Below are 26,101 nucleotides of genomic sequence, written 5' to 3'. Positions count from 1 at the left end.
AGAATGAAGCTTCAGTTGATTAGATTGGCAAAGCAGTGACTTGGTCCTCTTTGCATACATTTACTAAATTCTACCGTTTTTATGTATTTGCTTCTTCGGAAGCAGTTTTTGGTAGAAAAGTTCTTCAGGCAGCTGTTTCAGTTTGATTCTTCTGCTTTTGATTTAAGTTGTTTTCTTTCAAAAATGAAAATAAACTTATTATTTGGGGTTGTAGATTAATTTTTTCAGCGGTATATGGCTGTTTTTATTTTATTCCCTCCCTCTCTAGTGACTCTTGAGTGGAAGACTCCACATCTTGGGTATTGATATCCCATATGTCACTAGCTCATGGACTCTTGCCAATTACATGAAAGAAAACATAATTTATGTAAGAACTTACCTGATAAATTAGTTTCTTTCATATTGGCAAGAGTCCATGAGGCCCACTCTTTTTATTGTGGTTATGATTTTTTTGTATAAAGCACAATTATTTCCAAATTTCCTTTGTTGATGCTTTCTACTCCTTTCTTTATCACCCCACTGCTTGGCTATTCGTTAAACTGAATTGTGGGTGTGGTGAGGGGTGTATTTATAGGCATTTTGAGGTTTGGGAAACTTTGACCCTCCTGGTAGGATTGTATATCCCATATGTCACTAGCTCATGGACTCTTGCCAATATGAAAGAAATGAATTTATCAGGTAAGTTCTTACATAAATTATGTTATATATATATATATATATATATATATAGAACAATGATGTGTATGCACTCCCACCATCAAACCGTATCCGCCAGGGTGCTATGAGGGTAATCAGATATATGTTGCAGAATAAAGCACTCGCTGGTTTTCAGACATCTGTGACAAAAAGGATTATTTTGTGACATTTCGGGAACAAATGCTCTCCCTTCCTCTGACAAACAACATCTGAAAAAGCCAAACATTTAAAGGCCCATAACACCCAGACCTCAGTCACCACCAATCAAGGCTGACCGTGTGCAAAAATTGCTTCAATGAGAGAAATGTATCAGTGAAAGAATGCGTCTTAATAAATGTCAGCGAGTGTAAAAAAGAAAAACGTGTGTTACCTAAATAGTGATAAAATGTACTAAGTGTACTATGGCCCACAGGTGTCAATCACCCACTAAGTCAAACTATGACGTTCACAAGATAGTATGCAGCATGCGCTATTGGTTCAGCCACAACGCCCACTGATATATATAAAGCCAATCATATTGGTCTAGGTGTGAGCAGGGAAATGACACAGACACACCCCTACAGGAAGATCGAAGACCAGCATGGGGAGAACAACAAAGTACCTTATTGGCGGGTCATACAGTAAAAGACTAGAGATTTTGCATCATCGACCAGGTACCTAGCCTACAGAAGGAATCAAGGTGGATCTATGAACTCGGGACACTGTCACCTAGAGGACTGAATGTACATAGCGGCTGGCAGTGTTATCTTTAGTTTCTTTCATGTAATTGGCAAGAGTCCATGAGCTAGTGACGTATGGGATATACAATCCTACCAGGAGGGGCAAAGTTTCCCAAACCTCAAAATGCCTATAAATACACCCCTCACCACACCCACAATTCAGTTTTACAAACTTTTCCTCCTATGGAGGTGGTGAAGCAAGTTTGTGCTAAGATTTCTACGTTGACATGCGCTTCTCAGCATTTTGAAGCCCGATTCCTCTCAGAGTACAGCGAATGTCAGAGGGAGGTGAAGAGAGTATCACCTATTGAATGCAATGATTTTCCTAAGGGGGGTCTATTTCATAGGTTCTCTGTTATCGGTCGTAGAGATTCATCTCCTACCTCCCTTTTCAAATCGATGATATACTCTCATATACCATTACCTCTACTGATAACTGTTTCAGTACTGGTTTGGCTATCTGCTATATGTGGATGGGTGTCTTTTGGTAAGTATGTTTTTTATTACTTAAGATACCTCAGCTATGGTTTGACACTTTATGCATTTATATAAAGTTCTAAATATATGTATTGTACTTATATTTGCCATGAGTCAGGTTCATGTATTTCCTTTTGCAGACTGTCAGTTTTATATTTGGGGAAAGTTAATATTAAGAAATATTTTTTCTTACCTGGGGTTTAGTCTTTTTTCCAAATTGACTACATTTTTCTTGCAAATTGCGACAGGATTAGGCCCGCGGGTGCGCCAAATGCTAGACTTTATTGCTTCATTTTTGGAGTGAGAATTTTTTGGCGCAAAGGTACGTCCGTTGACGCAAGTTCATCATTTCTGGTGTCGTAGTTGACGCTGAGTTCCTTACACAGGGTTGCCTCATTAGTGACGCGAGTGTGTCATTTCCGGATGTTGTTGGCGGCAAAAAAATTTCAGTTATGTTGTGCGTCATACTTGGCGCCAGATTTTTTTCATTAATTTAATACCCCATTGCTATTTGCCTCTTTGATATAAAAACAAAAACAAAAACAGAGGCGCCACATGTGTAGATCAATAAGAACCCAAATAATCCAGATATGGACAAACACAGGGTACTCACAAGGAAAATGGCACTCTGTCGTGCCAGTAGGAGCAGGCTGGTATTCTGCAGCAAACCAGCTGGCTGATGCAATGGAATCCCCACCAGATCCGAGAAGTTTAGAGCCCAATAGCACTGGAACATCGATCCCAATGGCAGTGGCTCACTACGACTGGAACAGGGAGATGCATATAAGGAGAAGGGCTATAATACCCTTGGGTTACTGACAAGGAGTCTTTCGCAACAACCACCAGACTTATATAACAGTTAAAATCAGTTTTTTATTACAAAGAATAAAAATACCAGAAATGTAACAAATTTTTAAGCTGGGTGTGTGAAAAGATCTCCTAATAAAGTGCAGAGAATAGCAGCGACGCGTTCGATGTTCCAGTGTTCCAGTGCTATTGGGCTCTAAACTTCTCGGATCTGGTGGGGATTCCATTCCATCAGCCAGCTGGTTTGCTGCAGAATACCAGCCTGCTCCTACTGGCACGACAGAGTGCCATTTTCCTTGTGAGTACCCTGTGCTTGTCCATATCTGGATTATTTGGGTTCTTATTGATCTACACATGTGGCGCCTCTGTTTTTGTTTTTGTTTTTATATCACAGAAGTTCATCATCCCTCTGGGTGAAGACAGAGAGCTGCCAATCAAGTTTATGGACTTTTGAGGACATCTGTTGAACTTTTGATCATTATACCTTTGGCTGGTTATTATATTAGTACATTTTATTTTTTATATTTATATTTTTATTTGTTACATTATCATTATATATATATATATATATATATATATATATATATATATATACTTTTACATTGGTGTTAATTTTTTAAAGCGCCTCCTATAGGAGTTTAGTGGCACTCCTTTTGTTTTGGCTATTTGCCTCTTGCCTTTTTCTATGTCAGAGGGCTATGCTATTGCATTTTTTTCCCATTCCTGAAATTGTCATATAAGGAAATTGACAATTTTGCTTTATATGTTTTTTTATTTTACATTTTGCAAGATGTCTCAATCTGATCCTGCCTCAGAAGTATCTGTTGGAACTTTGCTGCCTGATGTTGGTTCTACTAAAGCTAAGTGCATTATATTTCCGAATGTCATTTGTATTGGTTATCATGATAAACTTTTACATGCAGATATTGTGTCCATCAGTAAATAGTACATTGCCTGTTGTTGTTCCTTCAACTTTTAATGTACACGTTATACCTATGAAATTTAAAGAATTGTTACCGATTCTGTTCAGAAGGCTTTGTCTGCTATTCTGCCTTCTAATTATTATAAGTTCTTTTAAAACTTCTCATAAGGTTGATGAAATTTCAAATGACCGACAACATAATGAATAACCCTCCTCTGATGAGGATCTATCTGATTCAGAAGATCCTTCCTCAGATATAGACACTAACAAACCTACTTATTTATTTTAAATAAAGTATTTTTCGTTCTTTGTTAGAAGTGTTAATTATTTTTGGATATTGTGGAAACTAGTCCTCTTGATATTAGAACTAGTAAATTCTGTTTTTAAACCTCCTGTGGTTACTCCAAAGTTTTTTTTTTTTTTTCCTATTCCTGATGCTATTTCTGATATGATTTATAAGGAATGGAATAAGCCGGGTACTTCTTTTTTTCCTTCTTCAAGGTTTTAAAAATTGTATCCATTACCAGAAATTAATATAGAGTTTGGGAAAAGATCCTCAAGTTGATGGGGCTATTTCTACTCTTGCTGAACGTACCTCTATTCCTATGGAAGATAGTACTTAAGTTCCTTTAGATAGGAAACTTGAATCTTTTCTAAGGAAAGCTTATTTATATTCAGGTCGTCTCAGACCTGCAATTTCTTTGGCTGATGTTGCAGCTGCATCAACATTTTTGTTGGAGAATTAGCGCAACAAGAATTGGATTCTGATTTATCTGGCATTGTTCGCTTACTGCAACATACTATTCAGTTCTGATGCCATTTTTTTATATCATCAAGATTGATGTTAGATCTATGTCTTTAGCTGTTTTTTAGCTAGAAGAGTTTTTGTGGCTTTATTCTTGAAATGCTGATATGACTTATTAAGTCTAGATTGCTATCTCTTTCTTTCCAAGGTAATAAGAGACCTAAGAGTAAATATAAAGCTCCTAATCGTTTTCGTTCTTTTTGTCAACTAAGGAACAAAAACCTATTCCTTCCCTATGGAATCTGTTTCCAATTGGAAACCTTTATTAAATGGAATAATTCCAAGCCATTTAAGAAACCAAAAGCCAGCCCCTAAGTCCGCATGAAGGTGCGACTCTCATTCCAGCTCGGCTGGTAGAGGGCAGATTAAGGTTTTATTCAAGGATGTTTGGATAAATTCTGTCCAAAATCTATGGTTTCAGAGTATTGTCTCTCAAGGGTATCGAATATGATTCTGAATAAGTTCTCCTGTGAGAAGATTTTTCTCTCTCACGTATCCCAGCAAATCCAGTTAAGCTCAGGCTTTCCTAAAGTGTGTTTCAGTCCTGGAGTTTCAGGGGTAGTCATGCCTGTTCCTGATCTGGAGTTTTATTCAAATCTATTAATTTGTCCCAAAGAAGGAAAATTTCATTCAGACCAATTTTTTGATCTATAAATATTGAATCCTTATGTAAGAGTACCATCTTTCAAATGGTGACTTTCAGGACTATTCTGCCTTTCGTTCAGCAAGAACATTTTATGTCCTCAATGGACTTGCAGGATGTGTACCTTCATATTCCGATTCATTCAGATCATTTTCAGTTCCTGAGATTCTCTTTTCTAGACAAGCATTACCAATTCATTGCTCTTCCATTTGGATTAGCAACCGCTCAAATAATCTTTTTAAAGGTTCTAGGTGCCCTGCTTTATGGAAACCAGAGAGCAGGGTATTGCAGTGTTTCCTTATTTGGATGATATCTTGGTACTAGCTCAGTCTTTACGTTCTGCAGAATCTCACACAAATCAACTAGTGTTGTTTCTTTGGAAACATGGTTGGAGGATCAATTTACCAAAAGTTTCTTGATTCCTCAGACAAGGGTCACCTTTTTTAGGTTTCCAGATAGATTCAGTGTCCATGACTCTGTCTCTAACAGACAAGAGACGTTTGAAATTGGTTGCAGCCTGTCGGCACCGTCAGTCTCAGTCATTCTTTTCAGTGGTTATGTGCATGGAAATTTTAAGTCTCATGACTGCAGCATCAGACGTGATTCCCTTTGCTCGTTTTCACATGAGACCTCTCCAGCTTTGTTTGCTGAATCCATGGTGCAGGGATTATACAAAAATATCGCAATTAATATCCTTAAATCCCAATGTTTGACTCTCTCTGACGTGGTGGTTAAATCACCAGCGTTTGGTTCAAGGGGCTTCTTTTGTTCGGCTAACCTGGACTATGTTCACTTCAGATGCAAGTCTTTCAGGTTGGGGAGCTGTTTGGGGATCTCTGACAGCACAAGGGGTTTGGAAATCTCAAGAGGCGAGATTACCAATCAATTTTTTAGAACTCCGTGCAATTCTCAGAGCTCTTCAGTTTTGGCCTTTGTTGAAGAGAGAACAGTTCATTTGTTTTCAGACAGACAACATCACAAACAGTGGCATTTGTCAATCACCAGCGTAGGACTTACAGTCCACAAGCTATGAAGAAGTATCTTGGATACTTGCATGGTCGGAATCCAGCTCCTGTCTAATTTCTGCTGTGCATTTCCCAGGTATAGACATGGGGAGGTGGATTATTTCAACCGTCAGACTTTACATCCAGGGGTGGTCCCTCCATCCAGATGTGTTTTCTCATCTAAACATGAGACTTGCCAGATGCCTGTCCAGGTCCAGGGATTTTCAGGCGGAAGCAGTGGGTGCTTATATTTTCCCGCCTGATATGTAAGGTTTTGAGTGATATGCGCTTATTGCCACAGTTGTGTTGTTGCCCATTTGTTTACATCATATGCATGTGGCTGTCCCATTGTTATTGCTATGGCTATCTGTTAGGCTGTGCCTTAGGGGTGAAACACATTATCCCTTTGTCACTCATACTCTCAGCAGGATCAGCACTGTATAGTGTGGGGATTCATCAGTTTCTGACACCTTATTTGTGCTTCTTATGTGTCATGATGCCTTTGCCTGTTATGATTGTGACATTAGCGTTATCTTTTTGCATCTTTGATATATTTTTAGACTTTGAAATACGATGTAGATTTATGCTTTGACTACTAACAATTAATTATTTAGATTGTAATTTGCGCCCTGTACATTATGGGGCTTCGTTAGTGCTGGGCATTAATATGCTTTGTCTGGTATATTTCTCATAGGCAGCAAGTTACTATACGTTGACGCATATGGGCTAACAGGCCCCTTGATACCTGTCAGGTTTAGATTGTTCTGGTTGGCCTAGGGTCTGGAGGCAGGTTTCCCGTGTAACCAACGAGGTACTTTGTTGTTCTCCCCATGCTGGTTTTTGTAGGGGTGTGTCTGAGTCATTTCCCTGCTCACAGCTAGTTTAATATTATTGGCTTTATATATCAGTGGGCGTTGTGGCTGAACCAATAGCGCATGCTGCATACTATCTTGTGAACGTCATAGTTTATTTGTTTGTGATTAATAGATTGTTACTTTTTACTGATCCTTTGACTTAGTGGGTGATTGACACCTGTGGGCCATAGTACACTTAGTACATTTTATCACATGGTAACACACATTTTTATTGTTTACACTCGCTGACATTTATTAAGACTGATACATTTCTCTCATTTTTGCACACGGTCAGACTTGATTGGTGGTGACTGGGGGCTTGGTGTTATGGGTTTGGCTTTTTCATATGTTGTTTGTCAGAGGAAGGGACAGCATTTGATCCCGAAATGTCACAAAATAAACATTTTTGTCACAGATGTCTGAAGAACAGCAAGTGCTTTATTCTGCTATATGTATGTATGTATGTGTGCGTGTGTGTGTGATATATATATATATATATATATATATATATATGTGTGTGTGTGTATATATATATACATATATGTGTATATATATATATATAATATACTGTATATATGTGTGTGTGTGGCTATGTATATATGTGTATATATATATATATATATATATATATATATACACACATATACACACATATATATATATATATATATATATATATATATATATATATATATATATATATATATATACACATACACTTTGGAGTCCTTTCCACCTAAATACTTTTAAAAAATAAAAAACATTTTTTTTAATTAATTTTCATATTTTTAAATATGTTTTACTGCAAATATTTTACATTCCAATGTTCTACACTTAGAAGAAAACGTTCTTTGTATTTCCCAGATCGTGATGTCATCAGTGGGCAGAGCTTGGCAGCCATTTCAAAGTGGCCAAAAACAATAGCTATTTTCAAATAACTTTTTTACTGGTACTGCTGCATGGTATAGAAAGGGTGCAGGAGGATATTTGTTGCTTAATCTAAAGTAATACTTTAAGATGACTAAGGTGTAGACTGTCCCTTTAAGTCTGGATCCTGCACTATTAACAAAAATGTTAAAGCTCACAAATTTTAGAATAAAATTACAGGAAAATTACACTAAATAAATAATGAAAGTAAAGTTTTCCTACATATAAATAAACATTTTAAATTACAATCTAAAAGCATTTATTGACCTTTTAAACATAGGTGTGACTGGTGCATGTTTAAAGGATGGTTGAACTGCCTTACATATCTCACAGGGTTTCTTACTGTTTTTACATAACGGGGCCCGTAGCTGCATATCAATGCGTGTGACTGTATTGGTTGGTACAGCTATGTGTGTGCCAGTGTGGGTGTGTCAGTGTCACACTATGATTACATGTGTCGTATATCATTTTTGTGAATTTAATTTTATTGTTTTATCAAGGTGCTGGTGATCATTATTTATATGTGTATGTATCATTGTATTGGTGGTTTAGTAGGTATATATGTGTATATTGCTGTATTAGCTTGTCTGTAATGTAAAATTGTATTTGTATGCAGCATATAACAGATTAAAATCCCATAAAGGTTGACAGTTTAACCTCACACATTAATAAAATAATTTCATATCCCCATATGGAACATGTATTTAGAACCACAAGATTAATATATAAGCTTAATAACATACATCAGCAGTATTATTCCTTTTCTAATAGCTAAAAAATATATTTTACTTTCGTTATTTAACAATATTACTTATTAGATTTCATACTTTGCCATTTAAAAGTATCTTCCAGTATTTACCTCTATATTATAGCTAGACAGGGACTCACTATACACTATGGACCATAACATGCTACAGAGTTTCTCAGTTACAGCTAGTACATTAACCTTAAAAATTAGAAGCAAACATTCATTTGTTTCATTGGTCTCTTTATGGGAAGATTTATCATTTATAAAAAAAGCAAAAACACATTTAAGCATTTAAAAAAAATCTAAATAAATTGTATTTACCTTTCCAAGATAAGGAGACGGAGGTTCAGCAGACTTTCTAGTTACTTCCGTATAGGCCCTACTGCTCCCTATCTAGGTAAACATTACTAACTTGCATTTGCATTACCAAATCATTAACAGACTAATAAAGAGGGCGTCAACTGGATTTTATTTCAGCTCTATTTATTTGATGGTACTGGGATAATACTAAATAACGATATGGGTAACAAATTCAAACTGAGAGGTTATCCAGCTGAATTAATATCAGAAATATCTTCCATTAAAAGAGAGAACTTGTTGGATTTGTCCAAACCTAAGGTAAAAATAATCAGGATTGTTTGGAATTTGTCACACAATACAATAATCTTAGTAATAAAATAAATGACATACTTAGAAAACATTGGCAGATTTTGAGCACCTGTAACTCCTTAGTAAAGGCTTTCCAGGCAAGTTTTATGCCTGCATATAAGAGAAGCAGCAATTTGCGTGATATATTGAAATCTAATATGCAGACATATATACCAGAAAAATATTTGGGCTGTTATCCTTGCCTAGGGTGTTCCAGCTGCAACAGTATGATAAAGGGGAAATATTTTTTTCATCCCAGTATGGAAAAAAAGATATAGGGCGCGATCCGATATCGATCGCAGTTTGCGGCGCAAGCGAGGGAACCGGCGTCGCCCGCAGTTTCAGCTCGCAACTCGAGCCATCCCATATAAGTCGCCGTCAGATGCTAACGTGCCGTAAGTCTCACAAACCAGCGATGTCCAGAAATCTGCGTAAGTACAAATTTCTGGCGTCGCCAGTGACTTGCGGCACGTTAGAAACTGCCGGCGCCTATAAAACCTGACTAAAGTTTAAAACACCCGCACTGTCTAACACGCCTCCCTAACATAGCCCGCATGTCTAACACGCCCAGTGGCGTCACTAGGGGGGGGCGGGGGGGGCGGGGGGGGGCGGGGGGGGGGCGGGCCGCACCCGGGTGACACCCTCCAGGGGGTGACACCAAAAAAAAAAAAAAAAAAATTTTTTTTTTTTTTTTTTTTTTTTTTTAATTTTATTGAAATTCAAAGAAATACTAATGTTGAGATGCATAGATTTTTTTTTTTATTAGAGGGGCTGGCATTTGTGAACATTGGTGGGACTGGGGAAGTTGTAGACACACAATTTATTTGCCCCTTGAGCCAGTGCTGCAATTTCAACAAATAGTTTTCCCGGCTGCTTTTGCTTGTTTGTACTTTGCTTCTCCCCTGCCCAATTTCGCTATGAATGTTGTGGGCATGCCGTGGGGCTTGCAAAGTTGCGCTGCTAGCCTAAACCTGCCTGCCTATCTGTGCTCACTGCTCAGTGACATGTGGAGCAGTGGAGTCACTCACTGCTGTGCTGTCTCTCTAAACGGGAACTGGCAAATCATGAGGGGATGCCTGGCACCTGACTGCATGACTGTTTGACACTGTCTTTAAAGTGAAGGAGCCACGTATGATGCCCACCAGACCATTACGGTACACTAAGTGCACACTGAACAGGTAGGAGGGCGGGCGGGGGTCTGGGGGTGGGCAGAGTGCAGAGGTGATTGGCCATAAGAAGAGGTAGGCACGCGGCCCGGGGCTGTGCACTGACAGGCTTGGAACAGAGTCAGAGAGCAGAATTTTCATAGTTTGCGCCTAAACCTTTTCTTTAGTGATTTATTTTTAGAGTGCTCTGTTTATCTTTCATTTGATGCTCTGCTGAGCCAGGGAGCAGCTCTAGGCATGCGCTTAATAATTAATGCAGTGCAGTTTACATATTTTGTAAGTGTGTGTCTGAGTTTTTGTGTGTGTGTGTGTCTCAGTGTTTTTGTGTGTGTGTCTGAGTGTGTTTCCGAGTGTTTGTGTGTGCATCTGAGTATGTTTTTAAGTGTGTCTGAGTGTTTGTATGTGTGTGTGTGCCTGTGTTTTTGTGTGTGTCTGCTTTCTGGGGGGGGGTGACACCATAACTTACCGCACCGGGTGACACCAACCCTAGTGACGCCACTGAACACGCCTCCCTAACATAGCCCGCACTGTCTAACCCTCTATCCGCTATCCCCCCTCACTAGCCTAACAATAAAAAAGCTATTAACCCCTAAACCGCCGCTCCTTTACCCCGCCGCAACCTAATAAAGTTATTAACCCCTAAACCGCCGCTCCCGTACCCCGCCGCCAGCTATATTATATCTATAACCCCCTAAAGTGAGCCCCTAACACCGCCGCCATCTATATTAAAATTATTAACCCCTAATGTAAGCCCCTTACACCGCCGCCATCTCTATTAAAATGATTAACCCCTAATTTAATCTACCTACCCCGCCGCCAGCTATATTATCTATATTAACCCTAAGTATATTATAGTTAATATAGGTATTACATTATATATATTAACTATATTAACCCTAATTATATTAATTAACCCTAATTATATTAGGGTTAATATAGTTAATATAGTTACTATAGTATTTATATAAACTATATTAACTCTATCTAACCCTAACTAAATTTATATTAAATTAATCTAATACATTTATAAACTAAAATATTCCTATTTAAATCTAAATACTTACCTATAAAATAAACCCTAAGATAGCTACAATATAATTAATAATTACATTGTAGCTATGTTAGGGTTAATATTTATTTTACAGGTAAATTGTTAATTATTTTAACTAGGTATAATAGATATTAAATAGTTATTAACTATTTAATATCTACCTAGTTAAAATAATTACCCAATTACCTGTAAAATAAATCCTAACCTAAGTTACAAATACACCTACACTATCAATAAATTTAATAAACTACAAACATCTATCTAAAAATACAATTAAATTAACTAAACTAAATTACAAAAAAAACAAACACTAAATTACAAAAAATAAAAAAAAGATTACAAGATATTTAAGCTAATTACACCTATTCTAAGCCCCCTAATAAAATAATAAACCCCCAAAATAAAAAAAATTCCCTGCCCTATTCTAAATTCAACAAATTTCAAAGCTCTTTACCTTACCAGCCCTTAAAAGGGCCTTTTGTGGGGCATGCCCCAAAGAATTCAGCTCTTTTGCATACAACAAATACAATACCCCCCCCCCATTACAACCCACCACCCACATACCCCTATTCTAAACCCACCCAAACCCCCCTTAAAAAAGCCTAACACTACCCCCCTGAAGATCTCCCTACCTTGTCTTCACCACACCGGGCCGAACTCCTGATCCGATCCGGGCGATGTCTTCCTCCAAGCGGCAAAGAAGAATTCTTCCTCCGGCGATGTCATCCTCCAAGCGGCAAAGAAGAATTCTTCCTCCGGCGACGTCTTCCTCCAAGCGGCAGCAAAGTCTTCATTCTTCCGGCGGCATCTTCAATCTTCTTTCTTCGCTCCGCCGCCGCGGAGCATCCATCCCGGCCGACTGCTGAACTTGGAATGAGGTACCTTTAAATGACGTCATCCAAGATGGCGTCCGCCGAATTCCGATTGGCTGATAGGATTCTATCAGCCAATCGGAATTAAGTTAAAAAAATCTGATTGGCTGATTGAATCAGCCAATCAGATTCAAGTTCAATCCGATTGGCTGATCCAATCAGCCAATCAGATTGAGCTCGCATTCTATTGGCTGTTCCGATCAGCCAATAGAATGCGAGCTCAATCTGATTGGCTGATTGGATCAGCCAATCGGATTGAACTTGAATCTGATTGGCTGATTCAATCAGCCAATCAGATTTTTTTAACTTAATTCCGATTGGCTGATAGAATCCTATCAGCCAATCGGAATTCGGCGGACGCCATCTTGGATGACGTCATTTAAAGGTACCTCATTCCAAGTTCAGCAGTCGGCCGGGATGGATGCTCCGCGGCGGCGGAGCGAAGAAAGAAGATTGAAGATGCCGCCGGAAGAATGAAGACTTTGCTGCCGCTTGGAGGAAGACGTTGCCGGAGGAAGAATTCTTCTTTGCCGCTTGGAGGATGACATCGCCGGAGGAAGAATTCTTCTTTGCCGCTTGGTGAAGACAAGGTAGGGAGATCTTCAGGGGGGTAGTGTTAGGCTTTTTTAAGGGGGGTTTGGGTGGGTTTAGAATAGGGGTATGTGGGTGGTGGGTTGTAATGGGGGGGGGGTATTGTATTTGTTGTATGCAAAAGAGCTGAATTCTTTGGGGCATGCCCCACAAAAGGCTGGTAAGGTAAAGAGCTTTGAAATTTGTTGAATTTAGAATAGGGCAGGGAATTTTTTTTATTTTGGGGGTTTATTATTTTATTAGGGGGCTTAGAATAGGTGTAATTAGCTTAAATATCTTGTAATCTTTTTTTTATTTTTTGTAATTTAGTGTTTGTTTTTTTTTGTAATTTAGTTTAGTTAATTTAATTGTATTTTTAGATAGATGGTTGTAGTTTATTAAATTTATTGATAGTGTAGGTGTATTTGTAACTTAGGTTAGGATTTATTTTACAGGTAATTGGGTAAATATTTTAACTAGGTAGATATTAAATAGTAAATAACTATTTAATATCTATTATACCTAGTTAAAATAATTAACAATTTACCTGTAAAATAAATATTAACCCTAACATAGCTACAATGTAATTATTAATTATATTGTAGCTATCTTAGGGTTTATTTTATAGGTAAGTATTTAGATTTAAATAGGAATATTTTAGTTTATAAATGAATTAGATTAATTTAATATAAATTTAGTTAGGGGTGTTAGGGTTAGATAGAGTTAATATAGTTAATATAAATACTATAGTAACTATATTAACTATATTAACCCTAATATAATTAGGGTTAATATAGTTAATATATATAATGTAATAACTATATTAACTATAATATACTTAGGGTTAATATAGATAATATAGCTGGCGGCGGGGTAGGTAGATTAAATTAGGGGTTAATCATTTTAATAGAGATGGCGGCGGTGTAAGGGGCTTACATTAGGGGTTAATAATATTAATATAGCTGGCGGCGGTATAGGGGGATTAGATTAGGGGTTAATAATTTTTATATAGGTGGCGGCGGTGTAAGGGGTCAGATTAGGGGATAGATAAGGTAGATGGCGGCGGTTTTAGAGGCTCACAGTAGGGGGTTAGTTTATGTGGATGGCGGCGGGGTCCGGGAGCGGCGGTTTAGGGGGTAATAACTTTATTAGGGATTTCGGGGGGGGGGGGGGGGGATCGCGGTTGACAGGGAGATAGACATTGCACATGCGTTAGGTGTTAGGTTTATTTTAGCAGATCGCGGTTGACAGGGAGATAGACATTGCGCATGCGTTAGGTGTTAGGTTTATTTTCTAGTTAGTTTAGGGAGTTACGGGGCTCCAATAGTCAGCGTAAGGCTTCTTACGGCTGCTTTTTGTGGCGAGGTGAAAATGGAGTAAGTTTTCTCCATTTTCGCCACGTAAGTCCTTACGCTGCATATTGGATACCAAACTGCGCGGGTTTGGTATACCTGCCTATGGCCCAAAAAACTGCGGGCGACGGCAGAAATATACGGGCGTAACTTCTAGGTTACGCCGTATATGTGATACCAAACCCGCGCAAATATTGGCGTCGCCGGCTTTTGCGGGCGACGATTTATATCGGATCGACCCCATAGTATCAGAGGTATGTTTACATGCACTACCATCTATGCTATTTATATGATCAAGTGCCTATCTGGGGGGAGTTACATTGGCAAAACAACAAGAATGGATGTGTGAACATAGGTGTGATATTAGAAATAAAAAAATAAAAAAATCCTTTGGCGGAACATTTTTTGGAGGCAGGCCATAATGTTTGTCAAATGAGATTTCAGATTGACCACATTGCAAACCCCAGAAGGAGAGGAGACAGGGAATTGTATCTAAAGCAGAAGGAGGTTTTCTGGATTAATAAATTAGAACTTCTTCCCATAGGCATGAATAAAGAGTTTGATTTTTCTGTCTTTTTATAATTTTGACTGTTTTGTAATATATGGTCTCCATTAATAATACATTTACTTTTTATGTTACTTGTATTTTTGAATAATGCATTTTGTTAAATAAGTTTGTATACTTATTATCAACTTGGAAGAACAATTTGTATATTATGAAATATATTCCACTAGATGGCACAGTCTTTCATCATGTTACCTTTATTGTAAGATTTTTCACAATTGTGAGTGATGTTTTAAATTGGTTAATTGAGGGGCGGAGCATTGTATACCTGCCTCTTTATAAAGGTGTTTTTTGTGCATTATATGTATACACATGACTAAGGACTAGAGGTCTGAAACGATGTCGTTTTATTCACTTTGGTGTCCCAATAAACCTGCATATTTTCTGAATTGCTGAGTGCTGGTGTTCTTTTTTTGACTATAATACTAAATAACCATGCTATGGATTTTCTATAACAAATAGAGGATATATATTGGGATAGATAAAAAAGAAGATCCATATATTTGTATAAATTCCCTATACTGTAAATACAATAAAGACATAAGCTATATAATATGGGTATAACAGGACTGCTGCATCACCTTACAATGTAACACAATAGGCGCATCTTCTCATTCAGCTGCTAATAACCTGAAAAACTCCTTTTATTTGTCAATATTCAGTTTTTATGAGCTGTAGCCCCTACATTTTATTTATTTATTTTGTATTTAATTATTGTGTTATACCTAAATTTCTAAATCTGTCTTAAAGGGACACTCAAGTCAAAATTAAACTTTCATGATTCAGATAGAGCATGCAATTTTAAACAACTTTCCAATTTACTTCCATTAACACAATATGCACAGTCTTTTTATATTTACAATTTTTGAGTCATCAGCTCCTACTGAGCATGTGCAGGAATTCACAGAATATGTGTGTATGCATTTGTGATTGGCTGATGGCTGTCACATGATGCAGTAGGAGTGGAAATAAACATAACTTTTAAATTTGTCAGAAAAAAATCTACTACTCATTGGAAGTTCAGACTAACAGGCCCATTTATCAAGCTCCGTATGGAGCTTGAAGGGCCGTGTTTCTGGCGAGTCTTCAGACTCGCCAGAAACACAAGTTATGAAGCAGCGGTCTAAAGACCGCTGCTTCATAACCCTGTCCGCCTGCTCTGAGCAGGCGGACAGGAACCGCCGGAAATCAACCCGATCGAATACGATCGGGTTGATTGACAGCTCCCTGCTGGCGGCCGATTGGCCGCGAGTCAGCAGGGGGCGGCGTTGCACCAGCAGCTCTTGTGAGCTGCTGGTGCAATGTTAAATGTGGAGAGCGTATTGCTCTCCGCATTTAGCGAGGTCTTGCGGACCTGATCCGCAGTGTCGGATCAGGTCCGCAAGCCCTTTGATAAATGGGCCCCTAAGTGCTATTTCATTGTCTTGTTATCATGCATTTGTTGATTATTCAAATCTACAGTATTTACTGGTCCTTTAAAGTTATCCTGTGTCTATGTTCCAACATCATTGACTTGGTTCATAGTGAATAATTAAAATTGTTCCGTTTGAGTTACATATTGGAAAGTACAGACTGGCAGTGCTACAGTTAATCATGTAGGCTGCACTGTGTGTGAAAATGTAGAATATCTAATAATTTGTGTAACAATTGCAATAGAACATCTTGGTAAAAAAAAATGTTTTTAAAGGGACAGTAAAGTCAATATTAAGCTTTCGATTAGGACATGCAATTAAAAACAAAACCCCCCCAACAATTTACTTCTATTCTCAAATTTGTGTTTTTCTCTCTGTATATTTTGTTGATGAGTATACTTAGGTAGGTTCAGGAACAGCACTGCACTACTGGGAGCTAGCTGGGTCTTGGTGGCTGCACATATGCCTCTTGTCATTTGCTCACTAGGGGCCCAATGATCTAACGGTCTCTGGGCTGCTGAGATTATTTTAGAATGCTCAGCAGTATTTCCCTGGTGGAATTATCTAAAACCACTTTTAACCCTGAATCTAGGGTGTCTCGCTATGGGGCGTCTACTGCATTTTCGTATGGAAAGGAGATGCACACATTACAAAAGGAAAATGGTAATTTAAAAATAATACAAAACTAATAAATGAACCATTTATGCAAAAATACACAGGAAACATTTGTATTTTAAAGGTGCATCAAAAATCGTGACAAAATAGTTTGCCAATAATCGTATTTGATCAAAAATGTAAAATTTTTATTTAAATTACACAAGAATAAATTGTATTAAATATGCACAGCATAAATCGTAATTTAAGTTCACTGGATGTGCAAAAAATCACATAGAAATTTGTACTTATAAGTACAAAATACAAAGCGTAGTTGTTTTTTTATCGTAAAATGAGCTGTACATGTGCGATCCCTGGTTGTATATGAAATTGTCTCTTAAATCCCTGCGTAATTATCTAAACATTCCCACCCTACATATCTCACTGTTTTTTCTTGTAACTTTAAAGGTAGCGACCTTTTATGAAAATACTCAAAGCACTAATTACGCTCTTATTATTTCTATGGAAGACAACTCGCCACTCGCAGGGACAGCACATTTTCTTTGATAATTGCACCAAGACCATGCAAGAATAAAATTTGTTTCTCACGTATTTGCTAGCAAACTTTTGATCATCGGGCCCCAGGTGTGTTCAGCTAGCTCCCAGTAGTGCGTTTCTGCTCCTTAGACTACTTTTCAAAAAGACACCAAAACATCAAAGCAAATGTTAATAGAAGTAAATAGGAAATTCATTTTTTGTTCTATCTGAATCAAAAAAGTTTTTAATTTTGAATTTACTGTGTCGAAGATCAGTTAAACCAGTAGTCTGCTTAGAAGCAGCTCTGACTCTATGTAGTGTATAATTAACCTCAAACTAAACAAATTTAGAGGGTTTTTTTTTTTTAAATCATTTTTTTGATTATTGTTTTCCAAAAATGTTATACTGCCAGGAAATGGACAAGAATTTTAATCCTATTATAGATTTAAAGCATTCCTGCAAAGAACTAGAGCTATGTTTTTTTTGCTATAAATCAAAATCCCTCTATAAAATAATAAAAACTAAAATATTTTAGACTGTTCTGCAGCTTCTCAGGTTAAACAAATATAGAAAAAATGTTTTTTATCCAAAATTATTCTTCATGAGTTAATGCTATAAAAATATATTAGCACAGTGGTTGTATCTGTAGTTTCCGTGGCTTAGTAATTATGTAACACTCTTTGTAGCCTTTACATGCCTGTAAAACAGAGGATATATACAGGTGGAAAAATATCACTATAGTTTACTATTCAGCGAAGAAATGTTACTAGTCCACACAATGTTAAAAATAGGGACATTTTTTTTTTTTTTTTTTTTTTTTTAAACTCATCCACTGCAATTCCTTTCCAGCCCTGGAGATATATATATATATATATATATATATATATTCATTCACTTTGCATATATATATATATATATATATATATATATATGCAAGCAATAGTGCACTAATAAAATGCTCTGTTTAACCCCTCCATCACAATATAAATACACACATAAAGTCAGCTCCAGAGCAACAATACATTACTGAGACCTAGCTAAACATTTCTAGTGAGCCAATGACAAGAAGCATTGCTGCTCCCGAGCCTACATTAGTATGCTTCTTAACAAAGGATATTAAGAGAATGAAACCAATTTGATAACAGACGTCAATTGTAAAGTCTTGTAAAATTGCAAGCAGTATCTGTTTAATCTTGACATTCATGCCCCTTTAAATGAAAAACGTGAGTTAATGGAAATTTCAGGATAGCTTATATGGGATAATAAAAAGAGCTGCTTCAAGGGTTATTACTGGTTCATAGTTTCACAAATAATCACCAGTCTAAGGTTTTAGAAAGCTATAAAAATCCTTATCTCACATACTAGCCCAGGAATCAGGTTTCACTGCAATGGATTCTCCTCACACATAAAGCAAATGCAGATAGTTATAAGCTTTTCTCATCATTTCCATTGTTTTGTATGTACAAAATATTGCTATATTTTACAGAAAATCTCATTAAAAGCAACAAGTTTTGTGCATAGATGAGAACAATTTTATTGTAAACTTACCGTTTTGTGAACTCCTGCTCCATTCCCACATTCCTGTGTTTATCTGGGAGGTTGGGAGTAAAATGGAGCGCATTCCACACTGGCAGATTACAGGACAGGAGGCCTGGTGCATTGTGGGAATCAAGAGCTCAAAAAAATCCATTAATCTTAATAGTTTTGCAAAACTTTACTTTTGTAATAAAATGTGATTTTCACAGCGTGGATTTCCTACAGCTAAGATTATGTCGTGTGTAATCAGATTTTATCAGGTAGGCTTATAAATAATATTATTTGCAACAAATTATTATTAAAACTAATAGCAGTAATAATTGTTCTACTGGAGCAGTGATTCCTAATCTTTTTTACTTGTACACATGTGATGCTGCAAGAAAATTCCTTTAAAGGCATTTTGTAAGATATGCATCAAAAAGATCTGCAAACAAAAATATTTTAGTGGCATTTAAAACTGTCATTTTGTTAGTAAAATATTGTGTTTACCATATGAAAAGCCTATCTTTTCTTCTCTACTGAGGCCAGTTAGGGACAGGTGCATCCTGGGTTCTAAGAAAACAATTAGGACTCTCTGGGAGCAGTAGAAAAACTAAAATTTTCAATTTAAATGAAAGATATGATTCCCCCCCCAATAATAAACTACTGGTATCAGCAAGGGCCTCACAAATAACTTAAAGGGACTAGGAATGGCATGTGAGCCAGAGTTTGTGTGGCCCTGCTCTATATTGTGTCCATTGGTTATCTCTAATTACAAATAGCACAGCAATGACCCCTGTACAAAAGTATACTGTACAGCAAATTAAAAGGGATATAAACCTCAAAATAAAACTTTCATGATTCAGCTAGAGCGCGCAATATAGAGAGACTTTTCAGTTTACTTCTTTTATCAAATGTAATGTGTTCTCTTGGTATCCTATATTGAAAAGCATACCTAGATATGCTCAGGAGCAGCAATGACTACTGGGAGCTAGTTGGTGATATATATGCCTCTTGTCATTGGCTCACCATATTCTTCAGCTAGCTCCCAGTAGTGCATTGTTGCTCCTGAGTCGTTTTGCAGGAGGTTTAACACATAGTTATATTCAAATAACAGTGTACTTATATCTCCTTTTAAACTACTGCTCATATAAAAATCATTTAGTTTTATGGCAAAACTATACTGAAAAATGTAGTAGTTCTCTTTGGTAGCCAATGGGTTAAGTCACCTACACAAGTATATTGCACATCATTATGCAAAAGGCACCAAACCACCTTACATACCTCCTTCCTCTTGCTCTGGATAACATTCTAGAAAGAACTGTGGGAGACATAAGGATTCTATCACTTGTGAATCATGTTGCCTTGAAAGACAAATCTCTGCACTTCCTCCTCCTCCAGTAAGTGACCAGAGAAATACAGAACTGAACCTGCATCCCAGAGGCTGGTACTTGTGTAGGTGTGCACCTTTTTACTAATAGAACAGTGGGAGTTGTCTTTATCTGCCATTCTCAAATATTCACTTAAACAGCTTTAAAAGCTGCTATTCATCTGCAGAGCTGAACATTTTTGAGCCCAGATGGTTATGTATAAAGTAGGATTTAAGTCTTAAAGGGACATTGTACACTAGATTTTTTTTTTGCATAAATGTTTTGTAGCACAGCGCATGGGGTTAGTCTTGCAGCGTTGGGCAGCAAATTTAAAATATATATGTATATAAATATATACATATATATTTATGCCCTAAATGTTTAGTTATGCATATTGAAATTATGCATATTGAAATAACTTTGTGATATATTTCATGATTTATTTTGCCCACTTTTTATGTAATTTAGCCAGGAGTCAGGTCCTACAAAAAAAGTGTGGGAAATCACCAAGACTTCCACCCCCCTCCCATTAACAATTAATATTGTTATATATATATATATATATATATATATATATATATATATATATATACACACACACACACTGTATTTGCAAGTATATAATCTATACACTTTGGTTAATGAAAACAAATTAAATCCAATGAAGGGTTGAATGGTTGGCTTTGGGCCTGAGAATCCTCCTCTGCCACAGAGTCTCACCCACTTAAGTTGCAATAGTCCTATTTCTGCTGAGGGGAGATAAATAACCCCAGAGCAAGCCACGCAGAAATGTAAGCACCATGTGCTACACATATTGCGGGGTGATCACACAGCAGGACCGCTGGCAGGCTTGCATTTAGTGTATTGTAGGAAATGTTACTGCCCTTTACTAGAGGATCTCACTATCCTTCTAATCAGACTGTGCTCCAGGTCCTCCCACCAGGAGCAGCAGTGTTTACTATAGGGTTTCTGTTCTCGGTCCAGAGGGAAACTTAGTTCATCCCACAAAAATAGTGCAGGAACTCCGTTCACATGCGTTCCCGCTCGACTTGACCCCTGAATTTAGCTCTGAAAATTGAGTAATTTCTAATTCGTAGAAATGAATCGGCTGACTTCTCAAGGTCAACCCTACAACATATCTGTCCCTAATTGGCTTTATCAGATAACTGCAAAACAATGTACTTTATACTAACATTATTACAGTGGCTAGCCTTGTTGTCTGTGGACCAAAGCCCAGATTGGCTCCTACAAGTAAGGTAAATAGTGGGTGGAGTTTGGCTATTGAAAAATAATTACAGTAAAAAGGATGTTAATTTGTTTTTTGGCTGCTATGTTATTCTGTAGTAGCACAATAGAACTGTGTTGTAATTACAAGGTGTTTACTGTTTCTTTAACCTTTTATAAGCTCTGGTTGGTGAAGCTTCACATTTTCATATCAGGCACTGCCATCTTCGAATTCCTGTATTTGCGCACCTGTGGCAGAAGTGCCGGACGCTCGCAGATCAGTGAATTTGCCAGTTTTCTCACAGTTCTATTGTGAGCTTTGAGTTAACACAAACAATACAGAAAAAGAGGTTTACATATTTGCAGTTTTTATACACAGTTACATAACATATATAAAAATGCAAATAATTTATTTATAGAGCATCAGCATATTACACAGTGCGGTAACATTACGTATATTTAGATTTTTAGAAAATTGTCCAGGTTACTTCTCTTATCAAATTTACTTAATTTTCTTCACATCCTGTTGAAAGGCATACCTAAGTAGGCTCAGTAGCATGCATCTCTCTTGAGCACTATATGGCAGCAACGTATTAAACAATGTATAAAGGCTGTGACACACTGCAAGCGGAGCAGTGTGCAGTGTGTAGATGCGGCTGTGCGCGCTCAGTGTGTCCTGCCTTTTCATCTCTGAGCACTCTGCTGCATCAGGTCGCGTAGCTGAGCACTCAGAGATGAAATATTTGAACTTCAGAAGCGATGCGACGCGGTGCAAAGCAGCTGCTTCGCCTTGCGCCGCATCGCTTGCAGTGTGTCACAGCCTTAGCACTGCAAACACTGCTGTGATATAGTGCTCAAGACTCATGCATCTTCCTGAGCCTATCTAGGTATGCCCTTTTACAAAGGATGTCAAGAGTAACAGAATAAATTTGTTAAGAGAAGTGGAGAGCTTTTTAAAATTTCATGCTCTATCTGAATAAGGAAAGTCTAACTTTGGCTTTCATGTTCCTTTTTGTGTTAGATATTGCAAAGTTAAACTTGTTGTACAAATATATCCAAAAATATCATTGATCATCAGAATTCAGTGACTGCACTATAATGATATTTTTAAATAGACAATTGAGTCCAAAAATATCATACTCTAAATCATTACAAAATGTAATGTTTGCATTACCAATCCTAGATTATTTTGTGCTTAACATTTCCAAAGGGGTTAAACACAAATGTAAAGTCACACTTCAGGAGATGCAAGCCTTGTAGTGATCAAGCAGAACATTGGCTGGTGATTGGTGGAGTTGTGCAGCTTGTGGTTTAACTAATAAGCTCAAGTCACTAGTGCAAAAGTTACATGTTCTGGAGCTCAGATGTTCTGAAAGTACAGAAGTTCTGAAAGTAAAAACAATTCAAGTGGAGCAGTGTGAGTGCACTCTCCTTCCTGTCTATAGGCAGGGGGTACCACAGCCAGGGGTGGTTTTAAACCATAACATTTGGGGGTACATTAACTTTATTTCAAAGCTAATTATCAAGGGTGCAGGGGGTACTGGTGAGCAACCTCACCTTCTACTGTCAATTCCTAACATTATCTATTGTTAGAATTCCCCTTCTCCCTCTTTCACCTTTTTAACTGCTCTTCATAGAGCACTGCACATGTAAAACTGGGTTCAGCTGGCACCGCTGAATTTAGGGGTGCAAGTGAGTCAGCTGAACCACTATACAAGTCACAAGATGTCCAAATACAGAAAATCAGACTAATTACAAACTAAGGCCTCCATTACATATGCAGCGTCGCCCGCAAAAGCCGGGGACGCCAGATTTTATGCAATTTTGGTATTACATATACAGCGTAGCATACGAGTTACGCGCATATATTTCACCTGTCGCTCGCAATTATTACTCGCGTCGTAAATCAGTATCAAATATCCAGCGCAAGGCCTTACGTGGCGAAAATGGAGAAATCTTACTCCATTTTTACCTCCCATAAAAGGCAGCCGTAGCAGGCCTTGCGCTGAGTATGGGAGCACCGTAACTCCCGAAAATGCCTGCAAAAATAAACTAAACTAAATTAAATTATTCCTATTTAAAACTAAATACTTACCTATAAAATAAACCCTAAGATAGCTACAATATAATTAATAATTACATTATAGCTATTTTAGGATTTATTTTTATTTTACAGGCAACTTTGTATTTATTTATTTTTTTAAATTTTATTTATCACCAACACAAGGTACATTCCTAAAACAAATATCCGTAATACACCACGCAGGGTGTGTTAAGGGATTACAAAATTGATAAAGCATTAGAAAGAAATGTAACAGTATACATTCTCAGATACATTAAAATGTAATAATCACGTTTATAGTAAGAAATGCAAGAAACGTCTCCGGATTTGAGTGACATCTAGGTTATATGCATATGCACCTCAATGTTGGGGTTTTGTTATTTTATGAACTAATACAACTAAACACCTATAAACAAAACTAAAATTAACAAAGAACAAAGGAAGACAAATAAAAAAAACCCAAACAAACAAACAAAAAATAAAACACAAAAAAAACAGAAATTACCAGATATACACGAACATAATAGAACCGAACAGGTACCAGGAACCTTGGAAATTAATTAATGATGTCATATGTAGGTACCAAGAAGGTATGTCTTAAAGAAAATAAAAGGCTGAAATGTATGTATAGTGGTAGACTAATTCACTGGCCACTCTAGAACATCCCCAATATTGTTAACAAGATAGTCTAAAACGATCAGTAAACAGTCAGGCACCTCCAGTTTACCATGTCAGCTAGTATACTCACTATCAAATGTTAGCCCCAAATACAAATCACTCAGTCAGGAATGATGTAAAATAAATGGGCTGGAAGTGTACATTGAAGCCAGATTGCGACATTAGAAGCATTTCTGCCACACCGCAGTTTAAAATAATATGGCGTATAATGAAAGACTAGTCTAGTAGCTAGTTTTAGAGGTTATAAACATTTAAGTGGTATAATGTAAGTGTATGCATTATATTAGATGGACTTCGCTTACTATTATGAGTCTGTAAAAAGCAGGAAACAGCATGATAGAAAACCCAAGGCAACGATAAACAGTATAGCATGATAGCATGCCAGAGGGGATAAATATCGATCCTAATTGGGAGATGACAAGATTGCTTTCTGATAACCTATATTAAAATCAGAATTTACCACTAACAAGTAAAAATACTGGGTGTAGAGTAACAGTCAGGTAGAAGTGGGGTATGATATTAAGAAGGTGTTAGGTGTTAGGTGCTCGTGTAGTTCACCATGGTTAAGAGTGCCGGTAAACTACTTAGGGTATATTACCTAAAATGTGAGATCCTCTGCTGCACCGAGCCTACACTTTAAATTTATGCAGTCATCCCAGATTAAATTATAAGAATAGTAATCAGCTGCAATCTGCTGGCATTTAGAGTGAAAGGTATATAAAGAAAGAAATTTAAGTAAGTTACAATGAAACATTTATACACACCGTATTCAATCATTGAGCATAATGAATGGTAGATTTAGAATTAAATTTCTGCTGCCTTAAAAATGATAACACAATCTGTCATAATGCACAAGGGCTCCCAGAAATAATATAGGAGTATTGAGTGAAATGTCTGCTTCTATACAAGATGGCGTGTATCAAGGCGATTCAGTCAAAAGCTATATTGATGAAGTTGTAGACATGAGATCGGATCGCTTCTTGTGAAAACTAATGTGGGCTGGTAAACTGACCCGTAGCGTCTCTGTTCATACCACTAGAACATGTAAATATTACAATAGAGCAGAAAGGCAACAAGTGGAAAAAAACACCATTTAAATCACAACAATAAAGATCTAATATGTTCAGTTTCATACAGATTACTAGTCCGGTGTACCCACAATGCCAGTATCAAAGTCCACCAGAGACAGAAGAAGTGTCCTTTGGAGCAGAAAGATCAATAGCGACCGATAACACAAGTGAGTTATAATTCAGCCAACCCCAGTAGGTAGAGGCATCTCATTCAATTGTAAAGTCACATCCTCCGTTTTCATACCGGTTCTCCCCCTTCAAATAAGCCAGCAGTGAATGCCGTAATAAATGAAACAAAGCAGTGATCATGGATATTCTTAGTGCGGTTTGTAGGGCTGTAGATGTAATAGGCAATACCTCCTTTACTGCTCAATCCATCTGGGTTACACACCAGAGAGGGTGAGGAGGACAACAGCAAGTCCCAATGTGATTCACAGTGTGAATCTGCAGCAGACTTCAGCGTCTGCAGATGTAAGTGAATCGTGGCTATCGTTGGCATCTCCGTCGCTGCTTTCAGTTGCGCGAAAGTTAGGTCTGGTAGACCGCTCGCTGCCTCATATGTATAGGATGCAGGGACGCTAGTTGTAGTATGCCAGATATGACCCGGGTGATTTGAAGTGTTTCTCTCCAGCAGGGGGGCTTTTTCAGATATTCTCATTGCTGCACAGAGACTCATGCAGGAGGATAGAAGTAGATCTAGCCTGGGCATGAAAAAGGCTTTTATTTCAGCCAATACTTGGATGGTTGCATCCGATTTACCAGAAGTGAGAGTCTCCATTGTACATGTACACCACGTGGCGGTAGAATGCTTGT

At 37.4% G+C, this 26,101-nt stretch overlaps 1 protein-coding gene across 3 annotated transcripts in view; it reads right to left on the bottom strand.

Annotated features, from left to right (window-relative positions):
- Positions 1–18,959, bottom strand: part of TMEM98 (transmembrane protein 98) — a 411,952-nt gene extending 392,993 nt beyond the window's left edge. Inside the window, exon 1 of one of the 3 annotated variants that reach the window (XM_053700182.1) lies at positions 18,918–18,959. In XM_053700182.1, coding sequence (XP_053556157.1) covers positions 18,918–18,948 — 31 coding nt within the window. In that variant the 5' untranslated portion in view covers positions 18,949–18,959. Of the gene's footprint in view, positions 1–8,923; positions 9,001–18,917 lie in introns of those variants that run through there. The other 2 variants (XM_053700186.1, XM_053700183.1) reach the window with 2 other exon arrangements.
- Positions 18,960–26,101: the final 7,142 nt, after the last annotated feature.

Source organism: Bombina bombina, chromosome 1 (genome assembly GCF_027579735.1).
Source record: "Bombina bombina isolate aBomBom1 chromosome 1, aBomBom1.pri, whole genome shotgun sequence".
In the NCBI taxonomy this organism is placed as follows: domain Eukaryota; kingdom Metazoa; phylum Chordata; class Amphibia; order Anura; family Bombinatoridae; genus Bombina; species Bombina bombina.
This window is presented reverse-complemented; position numbering and strand designations above follow the sequence as displayed.